At 49.8% G+C, this 23,817-nt stretch overlaps 1 protein-coding gene across 5 annotated transcripts in view; it reads right to left on the bottom strand.

The window, feature by feature from the left end:
* The window catches only part of saxo4 (stabilizer of axonemal microtubules 4), a 344,826-nt gene that overhangs the window by 118,209 nt on the left and 202,800 nt on the right, over window positions 1–23,817 (bottom strand). For all 5 annotated transcript variants that reach the window (XM_072466827.1, XM_072466830.1, XM_072466826.1 and 2 more), the window contains exon 13: window positions 19,422–19,502. In XM_072466827.1, the coding sequence (XP_072322928.1) occupies window positions 19,424–19,502 (79 nt within the window). In that variant the 3' untranslated portion in view covers window positions 19,422–19,423. The remainder of the gene's footprint in view (window positions 1–19,421; window positions 19,503–23,817) is intronic.

Genomic DNA, 23,817 nt, shown 5'->3' with positions numbered 1-23,817 from the left:
TGGGGGGGATAAGATGGAGAAGTAGGCTGCAAGTGTTGGGCACACTGGATAAGTGGGGCTTGTTCAAGGATCAGCTACTGCGTGTTCTTGATAAGTATGTACCGGTCAGGCAGGGAGGAAGGCGTCGAGCGAGGGAACCGTGGTTTACCAAGGAAGTGGAATCTCTTGTTAAGAGGAAGAAGGAGGCCTATGTGAAGATGAGGTGTGAAGTTTCAGTTGGGGCGATGGATAGTTACAAGGTAGCGAGGAAGGATCTAAAAAGAGAGCTAAGACGAGCAAGGAGGGGACATGAGAAGTATTTGGCAGGAAGGATCAAGGAAAACCCAAAAGCTTTCTATAGGTATGTCAGGAATAAGCGAATGACTAGGGAAAGAGTAGGACCAGTCAAGGACGGGGATGGGAAATTGTGTGTGGAGTCTGAAGAGATAGGCGGGATACTAAATGAATATTTTTCGTCAGTATTCACTCAGGAAAAAGATAATGTTGTGGAGGAGAATGCTGAGCCCCAGGCTAATAGAATAGATGGCATTGAGGTACGTAGGGAAGAGGTGTTGGCAATTCGGGACAGGCTGAAAATAGATAAGTCCCCGGGACCGGATGGGATTTATCCTAGGATTCTCTGGGAGGCCAGGGAAGAGATTGCTGGACCTTTGGCTTTGATTTTTATGTCATTATTGGCTACAGGAATAGTGCCAGAGGACTGGAGGACAGCAAATGTGGTCCCTTTGTTCAAAAAGGGGAGCAGAGACAACCCCGGCAACTATAGACCGGTGAGCCTCACGTCTGTAGTGGGTAAAGTCTTGGAGGGGATTATAAGAGACAAGATTTATAATCATCTAGATAGGAATAATATGATCAGGGATAGTCTGCATGGCTTTGTGATGGGTAGGACATGCCTCACAAACCTTATTGAGTTCTTTGAGAAGGTGACTGAACAGGTAGATGAGGGTAGAGCAGTTGATGTGGTGTATATGGATTTCAGCAAAGCGTTTGATAAGGTTCCCCACGGTAGGCTATTGCAGAAAATATGGAGGCTGGGGATTGAGGGTGATTTAGAGATGTGGATCAGAAATTGGCTAGCTGAAAGAAGGCAGAGGGTGGTGGTTGATGGGAAATGTTCAGAATGGAGTACAGTCACAAGTGGAGTACCACAAGGATCTGTTCTGGGGCCGTTGCTGTTTGTCATTTTTATCAATGACCTAGAGGAAGGCACAGAAGGGTGGGTGAGTAAATTTGCAGACGATACTAAAGTCGGTGGTGTTGTCGATAGTGTGGAAGGATGTAGCAGGTTACAGAGGGATATAGATAAGCTGCAGAGCTGGGCTGAGAGGTGGCAAATGGAGTTTAATGTAGAGAAGTGTGAGGTGATTCACTTTGGAAGGAATAACAGGAATGCGGAATATTTGGCTAATGGTAAAGTTCTTGAAAGTGTGGATGAGCAGAGGGATCTAGGTGTCCATGTACATAGATCCCTGAAAGTTGCCACCCAGGTTGATAGGGTTGTGAAGAAGGCCTATGGAGTGTTGGCCTTTATTGGTAGAGGGATTGAGTTCTGGAGTCGGGAGGTCATGTTGCAGTTGTACAGAACTCTGGTACGGCCGCATTTGGAGTATTGCGTACAGTTCTGGTCACCGCATTATAGGAAGGACGTGGAGGCTTTGGAGCGGGTGCAGAGGAGATTTACCAGGATGTTGCCTGGTATGGAGGGAAAATCTTATGAGGAAAGGCTGATGGACTTGAGGTTGTTTTCGTTGGAGAGAAGAAGGTTAAGAGGAGACTTAATAGAGGCATACGAAATGATCAGGGGGTTGGATAGGGTGGACAGTGAGAGCCTTCTCCCGCGGATGGAAATGGCTGGCACGAGGGGACATAACTTTAAACTGAGGGGTAATAGATATAGGACAGAGGTCAGAGGTAGGTTCTTTACGCAAAGAGTAGTGAGGCCGTGGAATGCCCTACCTGCTACAGTAGTGAACTCGCCAACATTGAGGGCATTTAAAAGTTTATTGGATAAACATATGGATGATAATGGCATAGTGTAGGTTAGATGGCTTTTGTTTCGGTGCAACATCGTGGGCTGAAGGGCCTGTACTGCGCTGTATTGTTCTATGTTCTACGCGGTTCATGTGCCTGGAACGCTCAGTAGGTGCCCTCTCCAGGATGAAGCTGAGAAGGTCGCCCACATAGTGACAGCCTGCTGCGTCCTCCACAACATCGCACAGCAATGGGTCTGGTAAACCACCATATTATATTGTACTTACTGTTCTTACTTATTGTACTTACATGTCTGGGTTTGCCCCTGTTGGCTCCGCCTGTGGCTCCACCCCTCGAGCTCAAGTATAAAGGTAGCTAACCTCCAGCCATGCCCTCATTCTGGGACCGGCTGCCAGCAGGTATCTTTTAGCTGATTAAAGTCACAGTTTACTCTTCCGACTTTCGTCTGTCGTCATTGATGGTACATCAATTTAATCAGCTAAAATTTTAAGATGGATCCATTGCTAAAGCCTAATCGCCTGGAGCTGGACCCCCAAGCAGCCAACACCACTGCCACGTTTGAACACTGGCTAAGCTGCTTCGAATCTTACATTGATTCCTTTGTCGCCGCTGAGACCCACAAGCTGCGAGTCCTCAACTCCCGGGTGAGCCCGCAAGTTTTCCTTCTTATCAGGGACGCTACCTCGTAAGAGGATGCGATAACGCTGTTGAAGGGGCAGTATGTTAAGGAAGTCAACGAGGTGTACGCTGGGCATCTCCTTGCCACGAGGCGACAGCGCCCCGGAGAATTGCAAGCTGAATTTCTGCGCGCCTTGCAGGTACTTGGCTGGAACTGCAGCTGTAAGGCGGTATCGGCTGTCAAGCACACCGAATTGCTGATCCGGGACGCCTATGTCGCAGGCATAAAATCGAATTACATCCGCCATGGCCTACCAGAAGGGGGTACACACTACCTCCAAGACACAGTACAGCTCTCGGACTCGTTGGAAGTGGCCTTCCATAACATGGATGCCTACACCTCCGACCACGCGGCACCCCCTTGGACGTCATGGGCGCTGCCATCACCTGACCCAGGGGCGCCGCAAGCCTGTGCCGCGCAGCGACCCGCCAACTCCGGAGGCAGGAAATGTTACTTCTGTGGCCAGGGTAAACACCCCAGATAACGCTGCCCAGCGATCAGCGCGATCTGCAAAGGGTGCGGAAAGAAGGGCCACTTCTCTGAAGTCTGCCAGGCCCGACCTGTTTCTAAATCCAGCAGCGCTGCGTGTAGCCCACGGGGACCGCCCCCATCTTCCACGTCATCCGCCACGTGCGACCCGTGGGGGCCACCATCTTGGCCACCATCTTCGACGCCACCCGCCATGTGCGACCCGTGGGCACCGCCATCTTCGACGCTACCCGCCACGTGCGACCCCTGGGGGCCGCCATCTTGGAATCACCCCGCCGCCTCCTGGAACCCCTGCCCTCCCACCTTATGAAGTTCGTCTCCATCACCCTCGACCAATCTCGACCTCATCACCTCACTAAATCCACGATGGCCGTCCGGATCAACGGCCAAGAGACGACCTGCCTCTTCGACTCCGGGAGCACGGAGAGTTTCATTCACCCAGATACGGTACGGCGCTGCTTCCTCCCAATTTTACCTGCGACCCAGAAAATCTCACTGGCTTCCGAATCACATTCCGTGGAAGTCTGTGGGTACTGTGCCACAACCCTTACAGTACTGGGCGTCGAGTACAAAAGTTTCAAGCTCAACGTCCTCCCCCAACTCTGTGCTGCCCTACTACTAGGTCTAGATTTCCAATGCCACCTCAATAATCTTACCTTGGAGTTCGATAGAACCCTGCCCCCTCTCACCGTCTGTAGCCTCTCGACCCTTAAGGTCGCCCCACCCCCGCTCTTTGCTACCCTCACCCCGGACTGTAAGCCCGTCGCCACTAGGAGCAGACGATACAGTCCTCAGGACAAGGCCTTTATCAGGTCGGAGGTCCAGCGACTCCTGCGGGAAGGGATCATAGAGGCCAGTACTAGCCCCTGGACAGCCCAAGTGGCGGTCGTCAAAACTGGGGAAAAGCACCGGATGGTCATCGACTACAGTCAGACCATCAACCGGTACCCGCAGCTCGATGCGTACCCTCTCCCCCGCATATCTGACATGGTCAATCAGATTGCGCAGTACCGAGTCTTCTCCACTGTTGACTTGAAGTCCACGTACCACCAGTTCCCTATCCGCCCGGAGGACCGCCAATACACTGCCTTCGAAGCAGGTGGCTGCCTCTACCACTTCCTCAGGGTCCCCTTCAGCGTCACCAATGGGGTCTCGATCTTCCAACGGGAGATGGACCGGATGGTTGACCAGTACGGGCTGCAGGCCACGTTCCCGTATCTGGATAATGTCACCATCTGCGGCCATGACCAGCAGGACCATGACTCTAACCTCCAACATTTCCTCCACACCGCCAAGCTCCTTAACCTCACATACAATAAGGAGAAATGCGTTTTCCACTCGACCCGCCTAGCCATCCTTGGCTACGTTGTGAAAAACGGAGTCCCTGGGCCCGATCCTCCTGGAACTTCCACTCCCCCACTGCCCCAAGTCCCTGAAGAGATGCCTGGGGTTCTTTTCCTATTATGCCCAGTGGGTCCCCAATTATGCAGACAAGGCCCGCCCACTCATTAAATCCACCATTTTTCCCCTGACGGCTGAGGCCCACCTAGCCTTCAACTGCATCAAAACAGATATTGCCAAAGCCATGATGCACGTAGTAGACTAGTCCATCCCGTTCCAAGTGGAGAGCGATGCGTCAGACTTTCCTCTGGCCGCTAGCCTCAACCAGGCGGGCAGGCCCATGGCTTTCTTCTCCCGTACCCTCCAGGGCTCTGAAATTCGACACTCCTCCATCGAAAAGGAAGCCCAGGCCATTGTGGAAGCTGTGCGACATTGGAGACATTACCTGGCCGGCAGGCGATTCACTCTCCTCGCTGACCAACGGTCGGTTGCCTTCATGTTCAATAACACACAGCGGGGCAAGATCAAGAATGACAAAATATTAAGGTGGAGTATCAAACTCTCCACCTATAATCATGATATCTTGTATCGACCTGGGAAGATCAATGAGCCCCCAGATGCCCCCTCCCGCGGTACATGTGCCAGCGCACAACTAGACCGACTTCGGGCCCTCCACAATGACCAGGGGTCACCCATTTTTTTCATTTTATTAAGGCCCGCAACCTACCTTACTCCATCGAGGAGGTCAGGACCGTGACCAAGGACTGCCAGGTCTGCGCGGAGTGCAAACCGCACTTCAATCGGCCGGACAGAGCACACCTGGTAAAGATCTCCCGCCCCTTTGAGTGCCTCAGCGTTGATTTCAAAGGGCCCCTCCCCTCCACTGACCGTAATGTGTACTTTCTCAACATCATTGATGAGTACTCACGTTTCCCTTTCGCCATCCCGTGCCCTGACATGATCTCTGCCACAGTCATCAAGGCCCTGCACGGCCTCTTCACCTTGTTTGGTTTCCCCACTTACATCCATAGCGATCAGGGTTCCTCCTTCATGAGCTGCGTCAGTTCCTGCTTAGCAAGGGCATCGCCTCAAGCAGGGCTACCAGCTACAACCCCCGGGGAAACGGACAGGTGGAGAGGGAGAACGTGACGGTCTGGAAGGCCATCCTTTTTGCCCTATGGTCTAGAAGTCTCCCTGTCTCCCGCTGGTAGGAGGTCCTTCCCGATGCGCTCCACTCCATCCGGTCGCTCCTGTGTACCGCCACCAATGCGACACCTCACGAGAGAATGTTTGTCTTCCCTAGGAAGTCCGCCTCAGGGGTCTCGCTCCCATCCTGGCTGATGGTTCCAGGGCCCGTCCTCCTCCGGAAGCATGCGAGGAGTCACAAGTCGGATCCCCTGGTCGAACGGGTCCTTCTCCTCCATGCTAACCCCAAATATTCCTACGTGGCACACCATGACAGGCGGAAGGACACAGTCTCCCTTCGGGACTTGGCACCCGCAGGTTCCCCAGCGACCATCACCACTACCCCGACTCTACACTGTCTCCCTCCGTTGCTACTCACGACTCTACACAGTCTCCCTCTGTTGCTACTCACGACTACACCGTCTCCCTCCGTTGCTACTTCACCAGAAGGCGACACGCTCCTGGATATGCAGGCCTCAACACTTCATCCGACACCAGTGTCCTCATCACAGCCGGGACTGAGACGATCACAGCGGAAGGTCAAAGTCCCCGACAGACTCGATCTCTAATTCAACCCGTCCACTTCACCTCCGCCGGACTCTTTTTTAACAGGGGGTGAATGTGGTAAACCACCGTATTATATTGTACTTACTGTTCTTACTTATTGTACTTACTGTTCTTACTGTTTGTTACATGTCTGGGTTTGCCCCTGTTGGCTCCGCCTGTGGCTCTGCCCCTTGGGCTCAAGTATAAAGGTAGCTAACCTCCAGCCCTGCCCTCATTCTGGGACCGGCTGCCAACAGGTATCTTTTAGCTGATTAAAGCCACAGTTTACTCTTCCGACTTTTGTCTGTCGTCATTGATGGTAGGTACATCAGTGGGGCAACATGCTGGAGGAGGAAGATGAATGGCAAACCTCATCCGATGAGGAGGATGCAGGGGAGGGGCAGAATATGGGATCCAGGCAGGCATAGGAAGCCACACAATGTGTGCGCCTGGCCCAACGAGCATGGGATGCTCTGGTTGCAGGTTCACTAACTGGGTTTGGGGGGGGGTTAATTGGGCAGGGGCAGGTTCACTGTAACCCATCCCCCCTCCTCACCCCTGTGATATATACCTGCAGCACTAGGAGGTGCGGGCCTGGGTTGGGAGTAACAATGGGTCTGGTCCATGGGATGGAGGATAATGACAATCCGCTCTGTGATGGACTCTGGTGCTCTGCATCGTTTGACAATATCTGACTCCTGTCCACGGTAGCACTTTCCACTGTCCACCTCGGCAATCCCTGCATGCGAGCTGGCTATCCCATCACACAGTCCATCGAATCCCTGAGGTGACAGTGGTGGGGGCAGTCACATGGGAAGGTGGGGAGCCAGGCTACCCACAACATTTGCCTATTTCCCCCACCCCCGCACCCGCTCTCTGGCCAGCCCAGACCAGCCCACCCCTCACACCATTCTGAAAGAGCACTGAGACAGGTTGTAACAGTGTGAACATATGTTTAATGTGACAACGTATGGACAGATTTGTGCCCTAGCCCCTATCACTAAACTGTGCCCTGCACCCGTGCCAATTTAACTGGTGTCGAACATTCTGGCCTTACGGGCCCTAACGCTTGGTGGATTCCCAGACGGTACATCAGGAGTGTAGGCGGCCTGCTGTGATTCCCACCTGCCACCTGGGTCCCCACTGGTGGGTGTCATCTGGGGCAATCAGGCCTGGATGGCCCTGGCTGCTGGTCGGGTGTCCCAGGTGGTGTGGTGTCTCCCTGTTCTGCCCGCTGCCCACCAGATGCGCCAGGGACAGAAGGTGAGGGAGTCCCTTTGTTGTAGCTTACATCTGTTTAGAAATGCGGTGTAGTGTTCCGGCACCTCCCCTGCAAGTGTCACCTACACAGGCCCCATCACCACCTGCATGAGCCCCGTCACCTCCAACTCCCTTGGGCTTTTCCATTGGACGGGGTGTGAGCGGAAATATGCTCTGAGGCTCCCCCGCCACCTGCCACTGCCGGTCCTGGAGTGACGCCCTGGTCTTGACCAGGGTCTGCATGCTCGCGGCCATGGAGCACAGGGAGTGGACCATCTCCGTCAGGGACTACGCCGCATCACCCATTGACTGTGCCACCACCTTCCAGATCTGTGTCACATCAGCCAGTGACTGCGCCACCTCCCTATGGGACTGGGCCACCTCCCACTGTGTCTGCGCCACGTCAGCCAGTGCCTGGACAATGCCGTCGATGTTCCCAACCATGGCTTGCTGTGACTGGGCCATGTTCAGAAGCGCCGCTGCAATATCCAGGTGGCTCTGGCACCATGGTTGCCTGTGAGGCGGCAATCCTGTCCTGGACCACAGGTAGCGCCTAAAAAGAATGCCCCAGGCCTTGGACATGCTGATTCATAGCCAATACCGTCGCTCCCAATGCTTCCACCGCAGATGCCACCCGTGCGGTGTTGGTCTGGGTGGCACACATTTTCAGCACCACCTCCTGCTGCTGCACATGGTTGGGCTCCTCTATCTGTGCCTGCAGGTGCTGGATGCTCGCCGATAACCCCTCATGTAGTCCCTGACTTTGCAACTGCATCTCATCAATCAATGACGTTGTCCGTTGTAGATGCCCGAAACCCGTCTGGGCGGCAGCTATTTCCTCGGGCCGGCCTGCCCTCCGACCGTCCGCCCCCTCAGGAGCTCCCACTTCCACCTGATGTACCGGAGCAGCTGTGTGGTGCGCACCAGAGAGTGTCCCAGGAGCCTCTTCACTGAAGTGCCCAACCGAGGTGAGTGTCTCCGGGCTGGTGGAGGGTGTTGGAGACAGCTGAGATGGGAAATCTGTGTCACCATCCAGGTTATCTTGTGTCACGTGTCGAGGGCTGCCGTCTGAGCTGCTCTCCTCGCCAGTTCTCGGCTCATGGGGCGGCTCCGGCTGTGGCACTGGCTGGGGGCGGGGGACACCGGACGAACCTGCCCCATCACCAGCAGGTCTTGCAAGACACAAATCAAGATGCATGATTAGACTGCAGGCTGGGGGGGGGGGGGGGGGGGGGGGGGGGGTGCGGGCGGGTGACAGGGGCCACAGGGTCCCTCCAGGTTTCTCCTGCTCCCGGTAGTTATGTGCGGCTTTCCCTTGGGGTGGGGCTGGGGGGGACAGAAAATGCACAATTTTAGACAGTCCGACGCATACAGCCCAGGAGGTGGGTAGCTGGTGCTCCAGTGGTCAGAGCACTCAATCATGACGGCCGGTATGGGTGCCAGCATGTGGTGCAGGGTGGGGGTTTGGCTGCCCTCCAGTTTGTGGGATGGGGTTACGATTACGGGTGTGTGGGATGGGGGTTAGTGGCAGGGGCATAGTGTTGCCGACTCACCTTGGCTGCCCCGAGGAGCTCGTACAGTTTTTTCCGGCACCGCTGGCCAGTGCGGACAGTGTTGCTGACGGCACCAAGCACCTCTGCCAACACCGCCCAGGCACGGCAAATGGTGGCGGCTGGCAACCTCCTTCCCGGGACAGGGTACAGGGTCAACCACCTCTATAGCTTGGTGTCGGTGAATATTGGGGCCGCTCTCCTCGCTGCCATCTTGTTGGCTGGGATGGTGTGTGTGGGGAGTGCCGTGTGAATATGCAGCTGCAGCTTGTCAGTCATGGACCCGGCGAATCCAGCACTGTTTCTCATTGGAATCAATTGTGTTTCACATGAAGCCAATGCTAGCCTCTCAACAGTAGCAGAATCGGTCCAGTGTGGCGCTAGTTTTGCTGTCATGGAACTCCCCGAATCCTGCGCTGGGATAGTATCAGGAACAGAGAATTCCGCTGCCCATGTCTTAAGCCTAAAGTTAGAACCCAAACTACCCGTGGAGCAGCAGAACAGTGGACAAATAGTGTTGCAATGTAACATTCTATAACAAATCCCATGTGTTCTGTACTTACTGCATGCAGTGTGATTGTAGCCTGAGGGCTGCAATTTGCGTAAAGCTTTTCCAACTCAGTGAAAATATTCATTTCCAAACAGATGTAAGCTACAACAAAGGACTTACCATAACAAATCATATCAATACAACCGCACATTTTATCAGCTTTTTTGTGTATCCTGATTTTAGTGTATTATTTACTCAGGAGAGGCAACAATACACATTTGAATCCATAATTATGCAATTTGGATGGAAACATATGGCATGGGATTAGATTTTAAGACCATTATAAATAGAAACAGGAGTGGGTCGTTCGGCCCCAAGTATCTGCTTCGCTATTCAATAGGATCATGGCTGATCTGACATTTCTCACATCCACACACCTGTCCTTTCCGTGTAACCCTTGATTCCCTTACACATAGAATCAGAGAATCCCTACAGTGCAGGAGGCCATTCGGCCCATTAAGTCTACACCGACCCTTCGAAGGACCACCATACCTGGGCTCAATACCCAATCTCATCCCTGTAACCCCACCCAACCTTTGGACACTTAGCAATTTAACATGGCCAATCCACCTAACCTGCACATCTTTGGACTATGGGAGGATACCTGAGCACCCAGAGGAAACCAACGCAGACACATGGAGAACCTGCAAATTCCACAAAGACAGTCAACCGAGGTTGGAAGCCAACCTGGGCCCTTGGCGCTGTGAGGCTGCAGTGCTAACCACTGTGCCACCCTGCCGCCCAAAACCACAGAACTACAGAATTCCTACAGTGCAGAAGGGGGCCATTCGGACCATCGAGACTGCACCGAAAGAGAAACCTACCTGGACCCATTCCCCACCCTATACCCATTACCCCACCTAAATTGTACATCTCTGGACATGAAGGGGCAATTTAGCATGAACAACCCACTTAACCTGCACATCTTTGGACTGCGGGAGGAAACCAAAGTGCCCAGAGGAAACCCACGCAGACACTGGGAGAACTTGCAGACTCCGCACAGACAACCACCAGTCACCCAAGGCCAGAATCGAACCTGGGTCCCTGGTGCTGTGAGGCAGCAGTGCTAAGCACTGTGCCATCAATATTAAGAGTCAACCACATTTCGGTGGATCCAGCGTCTCATGCAGGCCAGACCAGGTAAGGACAACAGATTTATTTCCCTAAAGGACGTTTGTAAACCAGATGGGATTTTTTACGACAATCGATCCCTGATCATTATTACAGTTTTCTTTCCAGATTTTTTGTATTGAATTCAATTTCACCATCTGCCACAGTAGGATTTGAAACCGGGTCCCCAGAGCATTACCTTTGGTCTCTAGATTACTAGTCTAGCCTCCACACCTCACCGATCAAGAATCTATCAATCTCAGCCTTAAACATACATCAGGGGCGAAATTCTCCCCCAACGGCGCGATGTCCGCCGACTGGCGCCAAAGACGGCGCCAATCAGACGGGCATCGCGCCGTCCCAAAGGTGCGGAATGCTCCGCATCTTTGGCGGCCTAGCCCCAACATTGAGGGGCTAGGCCGACGCCGGAGGGATTTCCGCCCCGCCAGCTGGCGGAAATGGCGTTTGTTGCCCCGCCAGCTGGTGTGGAAATGCGGCGCATGCGCGGGAGCGTCAGCGGCCGCTGTCAGTTTCCCGCGCATGCGCAGTGGAGAGAGTCTCTTCCGCCTCCGCCATGGTGGAGGCCGTGGCGGAGGCGGAAGGGAAAGAGTGCCCCCACGGCATAGGCCCGCCCGCGGATCGGTGGGCCCCGATCGCGGGCCAGGCCACCGTGGGGGCACCCCCCGGGGTCAGATCGCCCCGCGCCCCCCCCCAGGACCCCGGAGCCCGCCCACGCCGCCTGGTCCCACCGGTAAATACCAGGTTTGATTTACGCCGGCGGGACTGGCAATTTCTGTGCGGGACTTCGGCCCATCCGGGCCGGAGAATCCAGCGGGGGATCCCGCCAACCGGCGCGGCCCGATTCCCGCCCCCGCCCAATCTCCGGTACCGGAGACTTCAGCGGGGGCGGGGGCGGGATTCGGGATTCACGGCGTCCAATGGCCATTCTCCGACCCGGCGGGGGGTCGGAGAATGACGCCCAAGGACTCTGTACACTGCTCTCTCTGGAAAGGAGTTCCAAAGGATCACAACCCTCTGAGATAAAATATTCCTCCTCATCTCAGTCTTAAATTGGCAACCCTTTATTCTGAGGCTATGCCCTATGGTCCTAGACTCCCCCATGAGGGGAAACATTTCCTCAGCATGTACCCCGTCAAGCCCCTGAAGAATACGAGGAGCTAGATTCTCCATTTCAGCGGCTAAGTGCCGGCTGAAACAGAGAATCCGCCGGCGTTTACAATGCCAAAATCAGCGCCGAACCCTCACCGATTCCAGGACCAGTGAGGGGCTAGCAGCGGGGCCGGGTGAATCTGACCTGCAACAGTCGCGCCGTGCAACATGGAGCTGGCCATGCACAGACCCTACCCGCCAAATACAACCCCACAGGCCACCTCCTGGCCACCCCCACCAGTCCCGCCAGCTCTCGTGGAAGCCCCCCTGGCCAGCGGCACGGATCCCGGCCAAGTGTGGTGGCGCTGGACACAGTCCGCAGCTACCACACCGGGTTCCTGACTGCTGAGGCCACACATGGCCCGCGCAGTGGAGAAATCGGTCCATCAGGGGTGGAGCATCGCGGGAGGGCCGGTGGAGGACACGCCAACGGCATTTCAGTGGTGTGCGACGCGATGATGCCATTTCAGAGGGCGCGGAGACTCAAAAACTGGCGTCAAACCGGCGCCGCCCCTGATTTGGGCATCGGAATGGATTCTCCGCCTGATCGCCGATTACGATATCGGTGTCGGGCAATGGAGAATCCCGCTCCATATGTCAAAATGAGATTCCCTCCCATTCTTCTAATTTCCATTAAGTAGTGTCCCAACCTGCTTAACCTTTCCTCATAAGACGATCCCTCCAACCGAGATCATCCTCGTGAACCTTCTCTGAACCACCTCCAATGAAATAATGAGCGGGATTGTCCAACCTCTTCCTCAGCGATGGGACACAGCATGCCTTTTGCTGGATGCAGGATTCTCCGCTTCTGCCGCTGTCAATGGGTCATCCCATTGAAGCCATCCCATGTTGCTGGCAGGAAACCAGTTGCTGACAGGACCAGAAAATCCTGGCACCAGCAAATAGCCTGAGAATTCTGGCCAATATTCTTCCTTAAGTAAGGGGACCAAAACTGCTCACAATACTCCAGATATGACCTCACTAGTACCTTGTACACTTGCAGCAAGACTTACCGACTCTTATATTTCAACCCCCTTGAAATAAGGGCCAACATTCTACAGAATTTACAGAACTTACAGTGCAGAAGGAGGCCATTCAGTCCATTGAGTCTGCACGGCTCTTGGAAAGAGCATCCCACTTAAGCCCACACCTCCACCCTATCCCCATTAACCAGTAACCCACCTAACCTAAGGACAATTTAGCATAGCCAATTTAGCATGGCTAATTTAGGTGCCAGTGTGCCACCCTAATTTTTGCACAGCTCTTTGCAACACCAGCTGCAGAGTCAAATAGACTTACACAGGGTGTAAGTGATGCGTGAGTACAGCTACAAGATACATTTAAAGAGTTGGACCAATTTAAGGGGGCTGTCATAAAAAGGCAGAACGAACATATCAAAAGCCTTTTGGGGAGCCTCAAATGATATTTCAACCCATTAGTAGCCTTTGCTTAGTCAGAAGAGTCAGGAGGTTATGAATGGCAAATTAAAATGGAAATAAAGGGAATTCAAGGTATGGGCAACGGCCTGGTTGGCACTGCCAAGGTGCCCGGCTGCTGGAGGGAGAGCTCTTTCCCCAACCATCCAGGGACTCCAATGGTCTTTGAGGCCCCTCAAGTTGCCAGCACGCCTGATCCATGCTTGTGGAAACCAGTACTAATCGGTGTCTGGTTGAGGCCTTGCCTGTACAGCCAATGACTCCCAGGCTGCAGATGAATGCGGTATCTGCATATTTAAATGAGCAATATCATTATCTGTATCAGGCGCGATTTGGGACTCATCCGGGATTCACCCGTTGCTCCCAGCTCTGCACCGAGCGCAACACGGTAGCTGAATCGCACCCATTGTAAAGTTACTGGGCATGAATTCTCTGTCCATCAGGAAACATTAGCAGAAAGAATATTTTGCATAGACAAAGGTTTGCAGAAAGTTTATGCAACATTAATTCCGTTGATAAACATTTATAGTAAATGTAGTAAATTTAAATTTCCGGGAAATCAGACCAGAATTTGACTGGTATGAATATGCTGTAAATGGCAGAACCCTTAGGAACATTACCGTACAGAGGGATCTGAGCGTGCAGGTCCACAGTTCCCTAAAGGTGATGGCACGGTAGCACAGTGGTTAGTACTGTTGCTTCACAGTGCCAGGGTCTCAGGTTCAATTCCCGCTTGGGTCCCTGTCTGTATGGAGTCTGCACGTTCTCCCATGTCTACGTGGGTTTCCTTCGGGTGCTCCGGATTCCTCCCACAAGCATGAAAGACGTGCTTGTTAGGTGTATTGGACATTCTGAATTCGCCCTCTGTGTACCCGAACAGGTGCCGGAGTGTGGCAACTAGTAGATTTTCACAATAACTTCATTGCAGTGTTAATGTAAGCCTACTTGTGACAATAATAAAGATTATTATTATTATTAGGTGGCCAAGGTGATTAAAAAGGCATATGGCATATTTGTCTTCATCAGTTGGGCATTGAGTACTGGAGTTGGGAAATCATGTTGCAGCTATACAAAAATCTTGGTTAGGCCGCATTTGGTGTATTTCGTGCAGTTCTGGTCACCACATTATCAGGAGGACGTGGAAGCTTTGGAGAGAGTGCAAAGAATGTGATGTGTTAGGCAGGTAGGTTCGATGTGGACTGCACGCGATGCAGGGAAGCTAGAAACAGACGTCTAACACTGGAGAAGATCCAACACTGTTTTATTCAACGATAGAACTGATATACATATTCAGCTGTGGGTCGACACTATACTGAACTGACTGGAGACCTTGTACTAGCCTGACCAGACTTACTAACTACCGCATGGTGTTTGCACTTGCCAGCTCGTGGACTCTGACTGTCTCAGTGGCTGGGTCCAGAGAGAGCGGGAAACCTAGTGCCCTCTGGCTTTATTGTGGTAGTGTCCTGTCTGGTAATTGGCTGCACTGTGTTGTGTGCTTACTGGTCACCCTGTGTGTCAATCACTGCCTGTCTGCATCTCATTATATACATGAGTGGATATTATGACAGAAGGTTCACCAGGATTTTGCCTGGTCTTGAGGGTGCTGACTATGAGGAGAGGTTGGATAAACTAGGATTGTTTTCACTGAAAAGACGGAGATTGAGGGGAGACCTGATAGAGATGTACAAAATTATGAGAGGCATAGACAGGGTGGATAGCAAGAGGCTTTTTCCAAGAGTGGAAGTGTTAATTACAATGGGGCACAGGTTGAAGGTGAGAGGGGAAAAGTTTCAGGGAGATTGGTGGGATAAGTATTTCATGCAGAGAGTGATGGGTGCCTAGAACATGCTGCCAGAGGATGTGGTGGAAGAAGTCACATCAGCAACATTTAAGAAACATCTGGTTGGGTACATAAACGGGGAGGAAATAGAGGGAATCGGACTGAGTAAGGGCAGAAGTTTTTTTTTTAGTTAGGGCATCATGATTGGCACAGAGTTGGAGGGCCGAGGGGTCTATTCCTGTGCTGTACTTTTTCTTTGTTCTTTGTAAAAGGAGTCCCAAAATACAATCCAAGGGGCAACGATTATGAAATTAAGAACTGAAGAATAATAACAATAAAAACTCAGGCAGAAATTACAGAGTCACGGCTGACTGGAAATTATTTCTAAATCGTATATAAATCATAGAATCAACAGAATCCCTACAGTGCAGAAGGAGGCCATTCGGCCCATCAAGTGGCCTAGTTCTGCTCCTACGTCTTATGGTCTTATGGTCTTAGCAAATCGCGCCTGATACAGCAAACTCCAGACAGTGACCCAGAGCCGGGCTCGAACCCAGGTCCTCAGCGCTGTGAGGCAGCACTGCTAACCATTGCGTCACCATGTCGCCCTTTTTATTATCTATTCAGAAGAAAGCCTAAATGTGTTCTTTATGCTTACATTTAAATTATGAGTAGCAAACAGGGAGAATCTTGCCTCATTGGAACTTCAGAACTTGATTAATTGGCATGCATTATGAAAAGATTAATTATAATATGCCCTGCATTTGACGAAGATGGGTGATGCAATGGACACTTAATTGATCATTGCAATGTCAGATTGTAAGTTGAAATGAGAGAAAGATATGCAAGACTGTATTCAACTGGCTGTAAGCATGCATTTTTCTCCAACTGCATCTCATTGCAATCCCAATGTTGGCAACGAGTGTGTTGGTTCATTTGAAATGAATAAATGAAATGAAAATCACCTATTGTCACAAGTAGGCTTCAAATGAAGTTACTGTGAAAAGCCCCTAGTCACCACATTCCGGCGTCTGTTCGGGGAGGCTGGTACGGGAATTGAACAGTGCTGCTGGCCTGCTTTGGTCTGCTTTAAAAGCCAGCTCTTTAGCCCTGTGCTAAACCAGCCCCGTCGCGCTTCCTCGAGTCCCTATGATTGCCATCGTTTGTGTCCACTCATATTTATCCAATCATAATTCGAGTATCTCTGTCAATGATATCTGTTCGCACCCCTGAATTGCACTTTGGGAATTCCCAAAGATTCCATCCTCCCTCTTCCACACCCACATCTATCCCTTGATAAATTAGACATAGGGTGTGATTCACAATAAAAATTTCAAAGTCAGGTTTTGGGCACGTTTGATGGGGTGCTTTTTGATGACTGCAATGCCGAGATTGACATTACTCTGCAATACCACGTAGCCATTTTTTGGGACGTGGGGAGTTTCTCCTCCTTTAGGCCACATTTAGAAAGTTTTCCTGCACTGGGGGCTAGGCTTGCCAGCAGGACTGGCTCCTCACAGATCGTGGCGGAATTTTGAAAGGTTGCCCTGATCTCTACATCCACCCCTTTCAGACCCCCCACTTTCAGGACCCGCTCTTCACGCCCCCAACCTTTTTACAGACCCCCTCACCCCCTCTTTCACAGGTATGGCCCCCCAGGCCGGAACTCTTGGCGGGGTTACCCAGGCACCGGGGCACCTTGGGTGCCTGAGTGGCACTGCCAGTGTGCTAGGCTGGCAGTGTCAAAGTGCCAGGTTGCCAGGGGAAGTGCCAGAGTTTTACCCTGTCCTGTCCCCAACCACCAGGAGGCTCTAATGGCCTGCAAGACCCCTCCCCCCCTACCTGGAGGTGCCATCATGCTTGGTCCACGAGTGAGCTAAATGGTACCCGGTTGAGGCCTCACAGGTGTGGCTGTTGACTCCCGGGCACTGGGTGAATGTGGCATCAGGATATTCATTATCTGGGTATGATCCAGATAGCGCTGGGAGTTGGATGACTCGCACAAGATTTCACACCTGGCGGTGATCCTGATTTGGAGTCCTCAACCGTTCCTCGTACGACAAGTTCTTCATTCCAGGGATCATTCTTGTGAACCTCCTCTGGACCCTTTCCAAGGCCAGCACATCCTTCCTTAGATACGGGGCCCAAAACTGCTCACAATACTCCAAATGGGGTCTGACCAGAGCCTCATACAGCCTCCGAAGTACATCCCTGGTCTTGTATTCTAGCCCTCTTGACATAAATGCTAAAATTGCATCTGCCTTCTTAACTGCCAACTGAACCTTATCATAGAATTTACAGTGCAGAAGGAGGCCATTCGGCCCATCGAGTCTGCACCGGCTCTTGGAAAGAGCACCCTACCCAAGGTCAATACCTCCATCCTATCCCCATAATCCAGTAACCCCAACCAATACTAAGGGCAATTTTGGACACTAAGGGCAATTTATCATGGCCAATCCACCTAACCTGCACATCTTTAGACTGTGGGAGGAAACCGGAGCACCCGGAAGAAACCCACGCACACACGGAGAGTATGTGCAGACTCCGCACAGACAGTGACCCAAGCCGGAATCGAACCTGGGACACTGGAGCTGTGAAGCAATTGTGCTATCCACAATGCTACCGTGCTGCCCCAGGTTAACCTGCACATTAACCTGAAGAGAATCATGAACAAGGACTCCCAAGTCCCTTTGTGCTTCTGATTTCCGAAGCATTTCCCCACATAGAAAATAGTCTATGCCTAAATTCCTCCTTTCAAAGTGCATAACCTCACACCTTTCCACATTGTATTTCATTTGCCACTTCATTGCCCACTCTCCAGCTTGTCCAAATCAATCTGCAGCACCTCTTCTCTATCATCTCTCTCTCACTCTAAGCTTTAAGACTGTTTGGCTGTTAGCCAACCTTGATCAACTGTAATTTCCTCTAGCTAACATAGGGAACACTGAAGCAACTATCTTTGGTCCATTGCTCAAACTCTATTGCATTGATCAAACCTCAATCATTCATCTTAGCCATTTTCCAAAGCTAGATCAGATTGCTCACAATCTTAATGGGCGAGATTCTTCACTCCCGCGCCGGTTGGGAGAATCGCCTGGGCTGCCAAAATTTCCCGGGACGCCGGTCCAACACCCTCCCGCGATTCTCCCAAGCGGCGGGAACGGCCCGGTCGAGTTCCGCGGGCCGCAGGCCGGAGAATCACCGGAGACACCCAAAATGGCGACTCTCCGGCACCCCCGCTATTCTCAGGCCCAGATGGGCCGAGCGGCCAGCCCAAAACGGCGGGTTCCCCCCGGCGCCGTCCACACCTGGTCGCTGCCGTCGGGAACAGCGCGGGAACGCTGGGGGGGGGGGCGGTCTGCGGGGGGGCGAGGGGGGATCCTGCACCGGGGGGTACCTCAAATGTGGGGTGGCCCACGATCGGTGCCGGCCAACCCGCGCATGCGCGGATGATGCCAGTTATGCGGCGCCGGCAGCATCATCTATGCTGCGCCGCCTTTACGCGCGCGACAAGGCCTGGCGCATGTAGATGACGCGGCCCTGATCCTAGCCCATTGTCAGGGCCTGAATCGGTCGGGATCGGGGCCGTTTCGCGCCGTCGTGAACCTCGACGACGTTCACCACGGCGCAGCCACTTCGGCGCGGGAGTGGAGAATCCCGCCCAATGTTTAACCACATCTGTTTAAAAAGAAAAGAAAAATGCTAAGTTGGTTTCCTATCCTCAACCCAGCAAAAATGTTGTGAGACGCAAGATAATAGGTGGAATTTACCGGCTGTTCACGCCAGTGGGATATTGCTGTTCCACCAACAGTGTACGAGTTTCCCAGTGATGAGGGGTGCAGTCAATAGGAAATCCCGTTGACAACGGCGGGACTAAAAAATCCCGCTGGTGGGCAGCCTCTACTTCCGAAAAACACACGGCCAGTTGCTTTGTAAATCCGGTCCAATATCTATTCTTCTGTACCTCAAATATATGAACATATTTATGCATAAATCACCTAAACCCTCCAATTAGGAGGTGACTTGTAGCTACACCTTAGGTATCTAATATTTACTTCCTGAATTACTCTGTTATGGTGCAGCCTGTAACTCCCTTCAGTAATTAATTATTCTCTATTTACTTTCTGAAGAAAGTTCTATGTTTCTGTGGAACAAAGAAAATCAAAATATATTGACCAGAATTTGTTCCACGGTGCCCACTGATTCCTATTTAGTTAATGAGCGAAACTGAATTTGATGTGGCAACTCAGCGATGTTTAGTGCAAAGTGTTTTAATGCTACGGACACCGACTGGAATCTTTCAACTTCAACAGAGAGCATCACTTACCCTCAGAGGATCAGTCCAGGTGGACGCAATTTGTGGTCATAAGTGTGATCATCATAGAATTCATCAACAGACTTCAATGTCCTATCAAAAAGAAAAAAATTGGAAGCCCGTCACTGGTATTTTTTGAATCAAGGGGCTATGGTTTATTGTGTGATCATTACAGTTTAAACAAGTGTATATCTTTTCTATATGCAATTGTCTTACAATGAACAATTCAAAACACTTTTGGTTAAAATTAACATTTTATAAAAGAGGCTGTTGGTTAGTTACAAGGTAGACTATCTATAGTTACTGCACCCCAAAAGTTACGAATTGTTTGAGAGGCTTATATAAATACAATGATATTTTATTCAGGGACATGTTCACAACCCAAAGGTTAACTTACAGTATGAGTTACATTCAAAAAATCACTTACAGGCAAAGTAATCACTTTTAAAATGTACCAAAGTAGCAACCATGTTGTCACAAAAATAGACAAACTAATTCAGCAGGTAAAAATGATACTAAAATTACAAACCGGCAGAGCATTCCTGCATTACAGGCACTGAAGTACATGTGACTCCAGACCCACAGCAATGTGGTTAACTCTTAATTGCCCGTTCAAGGGCAATAAATGCTGACCCAGCTGGCGATGCCCACATCCCATGAGCGAATTTTAAAAATACATTGAATATAAAAATGGCAGATGGTTGGTGCAGACTCGATGGGCCCAATGGCCTCCTTCTGCACGATAGGAATTCTATGTTTCTATATCGAAAAATCAAAAGAATTAAGAAGTGCGTGCTCAGATTGATCATAGCCTCAGTGCCATTCGTAGTACTCATAAATGTCATCACTTAAATGCTTAATTGAGGACCCAAGCTGAATAGGGCTACAATGGTACATTTCAATCCTGCATCTTACATGATGGAATTGAATTGAATTTCATAATTGCTTCATCTGCTCTGGATGTGGTGGGGTAACCAGTTTTGAAATTAGGGAGATAGCATAAGGGATTTTCTGAATTTAGTACAAATATTAACTTCTTGTTTGTAGGGTTTAGGCCTGAACGATGTCGAACGACTGGCACTGAGGCTATGATCAATCTGAGCACGCACTTCTTAATTCTTTTGATTTTTCGATATAGAAACAGAATTCCTATCGTGCAGAAGGAGGCCATTGGGCCCATCGAGTCTGCACCAACCATCTGCCGTTTTTATATTCAATGTATTTTTTTTATTCATTCATGGGATGTGGGCATCGCCAGCTGGGTCAGCATTTATTGCCCTTGAAGGGGCAATTAAGAGTTAACCACATTGCTGTGGGTCTGGACTCACATGTAGGCCAGACCTGGTAAGGACGGCAAATTTCCTTCCCTAAAGGACATTAATGAACCAAATTATTTTTACGACAATTGACAGTGGTTTCATGGTCATCATTAGACTTTAAACTCCAGATTTTTTTTTTTACTGAATTCAAATTTCATCATCTGCTGTGATGGGATTTGAACTGGGGTATATATATTGAATAATTACACCAAAGGTCTCAAAGAAATCAATGATACAAATATAGGTGAGTGTTTTGCACATGCAGTGGCCTAGTCTCTGCTGTCATGAGAATGTTGCTTTAAGAAATGTTTGGCTGCTCATGTCACTGCAGTGATGTCAGAGTGTGGGTGGAGCTGAGCTCTGGCTCTGCTTTTAGTTTCACTTTGAGAAAAGCTTGGGCGTGTCTGTGTTTTTTTGGTTTTGTTTCAGTGTTGGAGCTGAAGCCAGACAAAGCAGGTGTACGGTTATTCTCTCTGCCATGAAAAGACTATCTCTTGATCATTTGGTGAATTCAGAATTATAAATGTTCTCAGTAGTGAATTTAAACCTGATGTGCTTCTCTTAAAAGGTATTTCTTTTGTCTTCTGGATGTTGTTTGGGAATTTATTAAGGATTAATTAGTGTTGTATTCTTTGGGGGTTTTATTTGAATGAATGGTTGCTAAGATGTTCACTGTATGTTTTAAAAAGGTTAACTTGAGTTAATAGAATAAACATTGTTTTGCTTTATAATATATATACTTTTCCATTTCTACTGTATCACACCTGTAGAGTGGGCCGTGTGCTCCCCATACCACAATCTAGTAAAAGTTGTGGGTCAGGTGAACTCCATGATACACTTTGGGGTTCTCTAAACCCTGGCCCATAACACAGTCTGTATTCATAGGAGAGGAGAATGTAACCACGATAAGCTGAGACAGCTACCACTGCTTTTGTTGATAACATGACAATCATCTGAAAAACTGTAATCTGACCCAGGTTATAAAACAAGCACATGAACTACATCTGAACTCATTAAATTAAGATCCTTGTAACTGCAGAGCATGTTACGCAACATACACTTTTATGCTTGCATTGTTAAAGAATGATAATTTATTTTGAATCAGGATATCTTTGTTTGACTGGGGCCCAAAATGTTTATTCAGTTCCTATGGCAGGACACTGTAAAATCCGAGTGCTGTGGCAGTAATTTGTTTTTTCTTGCATCCATTTTCCCAGTGCAGTTTTATTTGATGTATAATCTTTCGCACTTCTAATAAGATTCTGTTGCACAACGTAGCTAGCCCATCTCGTGTTCGTGAAGATGATTATTTTGAGCAAGAAGCACTTCAAAGAATCTCCTGTCACTCCAGGGAATAGATATCTGATCAATGTTGACATTTTTAGCCAAGATTTCTTTTATTCTACCCACAGGTTCTTATTTATTGGTTGCACTTGTGAAGTGTGAACAAGGGTCCAATTTTTAATGAGGCATGAGTCCTGAAAAGGGGCCATGCACCCTATTTTGATCTTACCGGGAGTTCACTTGTATTTTCCACTAAGACTCAATGCACCAAAATAAGAACCATGGCTAACTTTCTCGTCCATGGAACATTGAGTAATTACATAGGTAGAATATATGGCATAGAAGCAGGTCAATTGACCCAACCAGTCCATTTCAGTGTTTATGCTTCACAATTGCAACATCTCAATGTCCAGTTCAGCTAAAACTGACTAACTTGGCATGATCCATGTCAAGGTTCCCAAACTGGGTTCCGCGAAACCCTGGACTCCTTCAGTGGTTCCGTGGCCGGTCAGCCATGGGCCCGAAAGGCGTTTGGGGTGGGTGGGGGCTAAAAAGAGCCTTTGTGAGAGTGGATAAAGGCGAGATTGGGTGAGGATGAGAGTGGGTGAGGGTGGGCGAGTGTGTGTGAGTGGGTGCACCCATTAAAAATGACAAAACGAAAGTAAGACTTGGAAGTATTTGTTGAATGACTGAACCTTTTTGTTGTATGAAATGTGTTCATATAATACAAAGAAGCATCTTTTAAGTTTCTTTTGATGTCTGTACCCATTGTGCAATAATAATTTTTTTTTGGAGTTTTAATTCTTCAATATAATCAGAATGTTTCTCAGGGATTCCTTCAGTATTCTTGGGAGGTCAAAAGAATTACGCTCCTAGAAAGGTGTGGGAAACCCTGATCTATGCGATTCAGTATCACAACATACATTTGATTTATAACTGGGGGAGTCCATGATTTTGTTGTTGTTTTGGAAATCAAAGTAGTCTCTCCAGGAAGTTCTTGATCACTTCAGTGCACAATACCAGGGTAAATATTTGCTAATAAACAACAACTTGTATTGACACAGCACTTTTAATGTTGTAAAATATATCAATGTGCTTTTTAAAGAAAATTACTACAGTGCAGAAGGAGAATATTCGGTCCATCAAGTCTGCACCGACCCTCCGGAAGTGCACCTTACCTAGGCCCATTCCCCCACCGTATTCCTGTAACCCCACCTAACCTGCACATCTTTGGACACTAAGGTGCGAATTAGCATGGCCAATCCACCTAACGTCATAGTATCAAACAAAATTTGACACCAAATCACATAAGGAGATACGTTTTAAGGAAGGTTTGAAAGGAGGAATAGAAGGTAGAGAAGCCATGCACTGATTTCATTTGAGAATGAGGTGAAAGAGCAAGCATTGTCCCTCTGTTCTGCTGCTGGGAAATGTAAGTTGGAGTTTTGTTTTAAAGGGTGCACAGGTGTTTTTATGCACTTCAATTGCTCACAACCATTTTATATGGATCCCACACCAATAACTGCATCGATGTGAATGTACATTAGCTGCTACAGGAAACATAAACATATTTGGAAGTCTCTTGGCAGACCAATAATGAACAAAATTCTTGTTTAAATGTGTAATTCTAAGAAGTTTAAGACCACTGAGTTCAGTTGCAGCATCAGTTCTGATGGGCAGATTATCCTGCTCCCATTGTAACTAATCCTTTCCAGAAATCATGCTGGTGGCTGGCTGTTGGTTAGTTTTCACAGAAAACCAACTTGACTTACAAACTACGATGCACTAATTGCCTGAAGATCAAT

This window comes from Scyliorhinus torazame, chromosome 10 (assembly GCF_047496885.1).
Source record: "Scyliorhinus torazame isolate Kashiwa2021f chromosome 10, sScyTor2.1, whole genome shotgun sequence".
In the NCBI taxonomy this organism is placed as follows: domain Eukaryota; kingdom Metazoa; phylum Chordata; class Chondrichthyes; order Carcharhiniformes; family Scyliorhinidae; genus Scyliorhinus; species Scyliorhinus torazame.
This window is presented reverse-complemented; position numbering and strand designations above follow the sequence as displayed.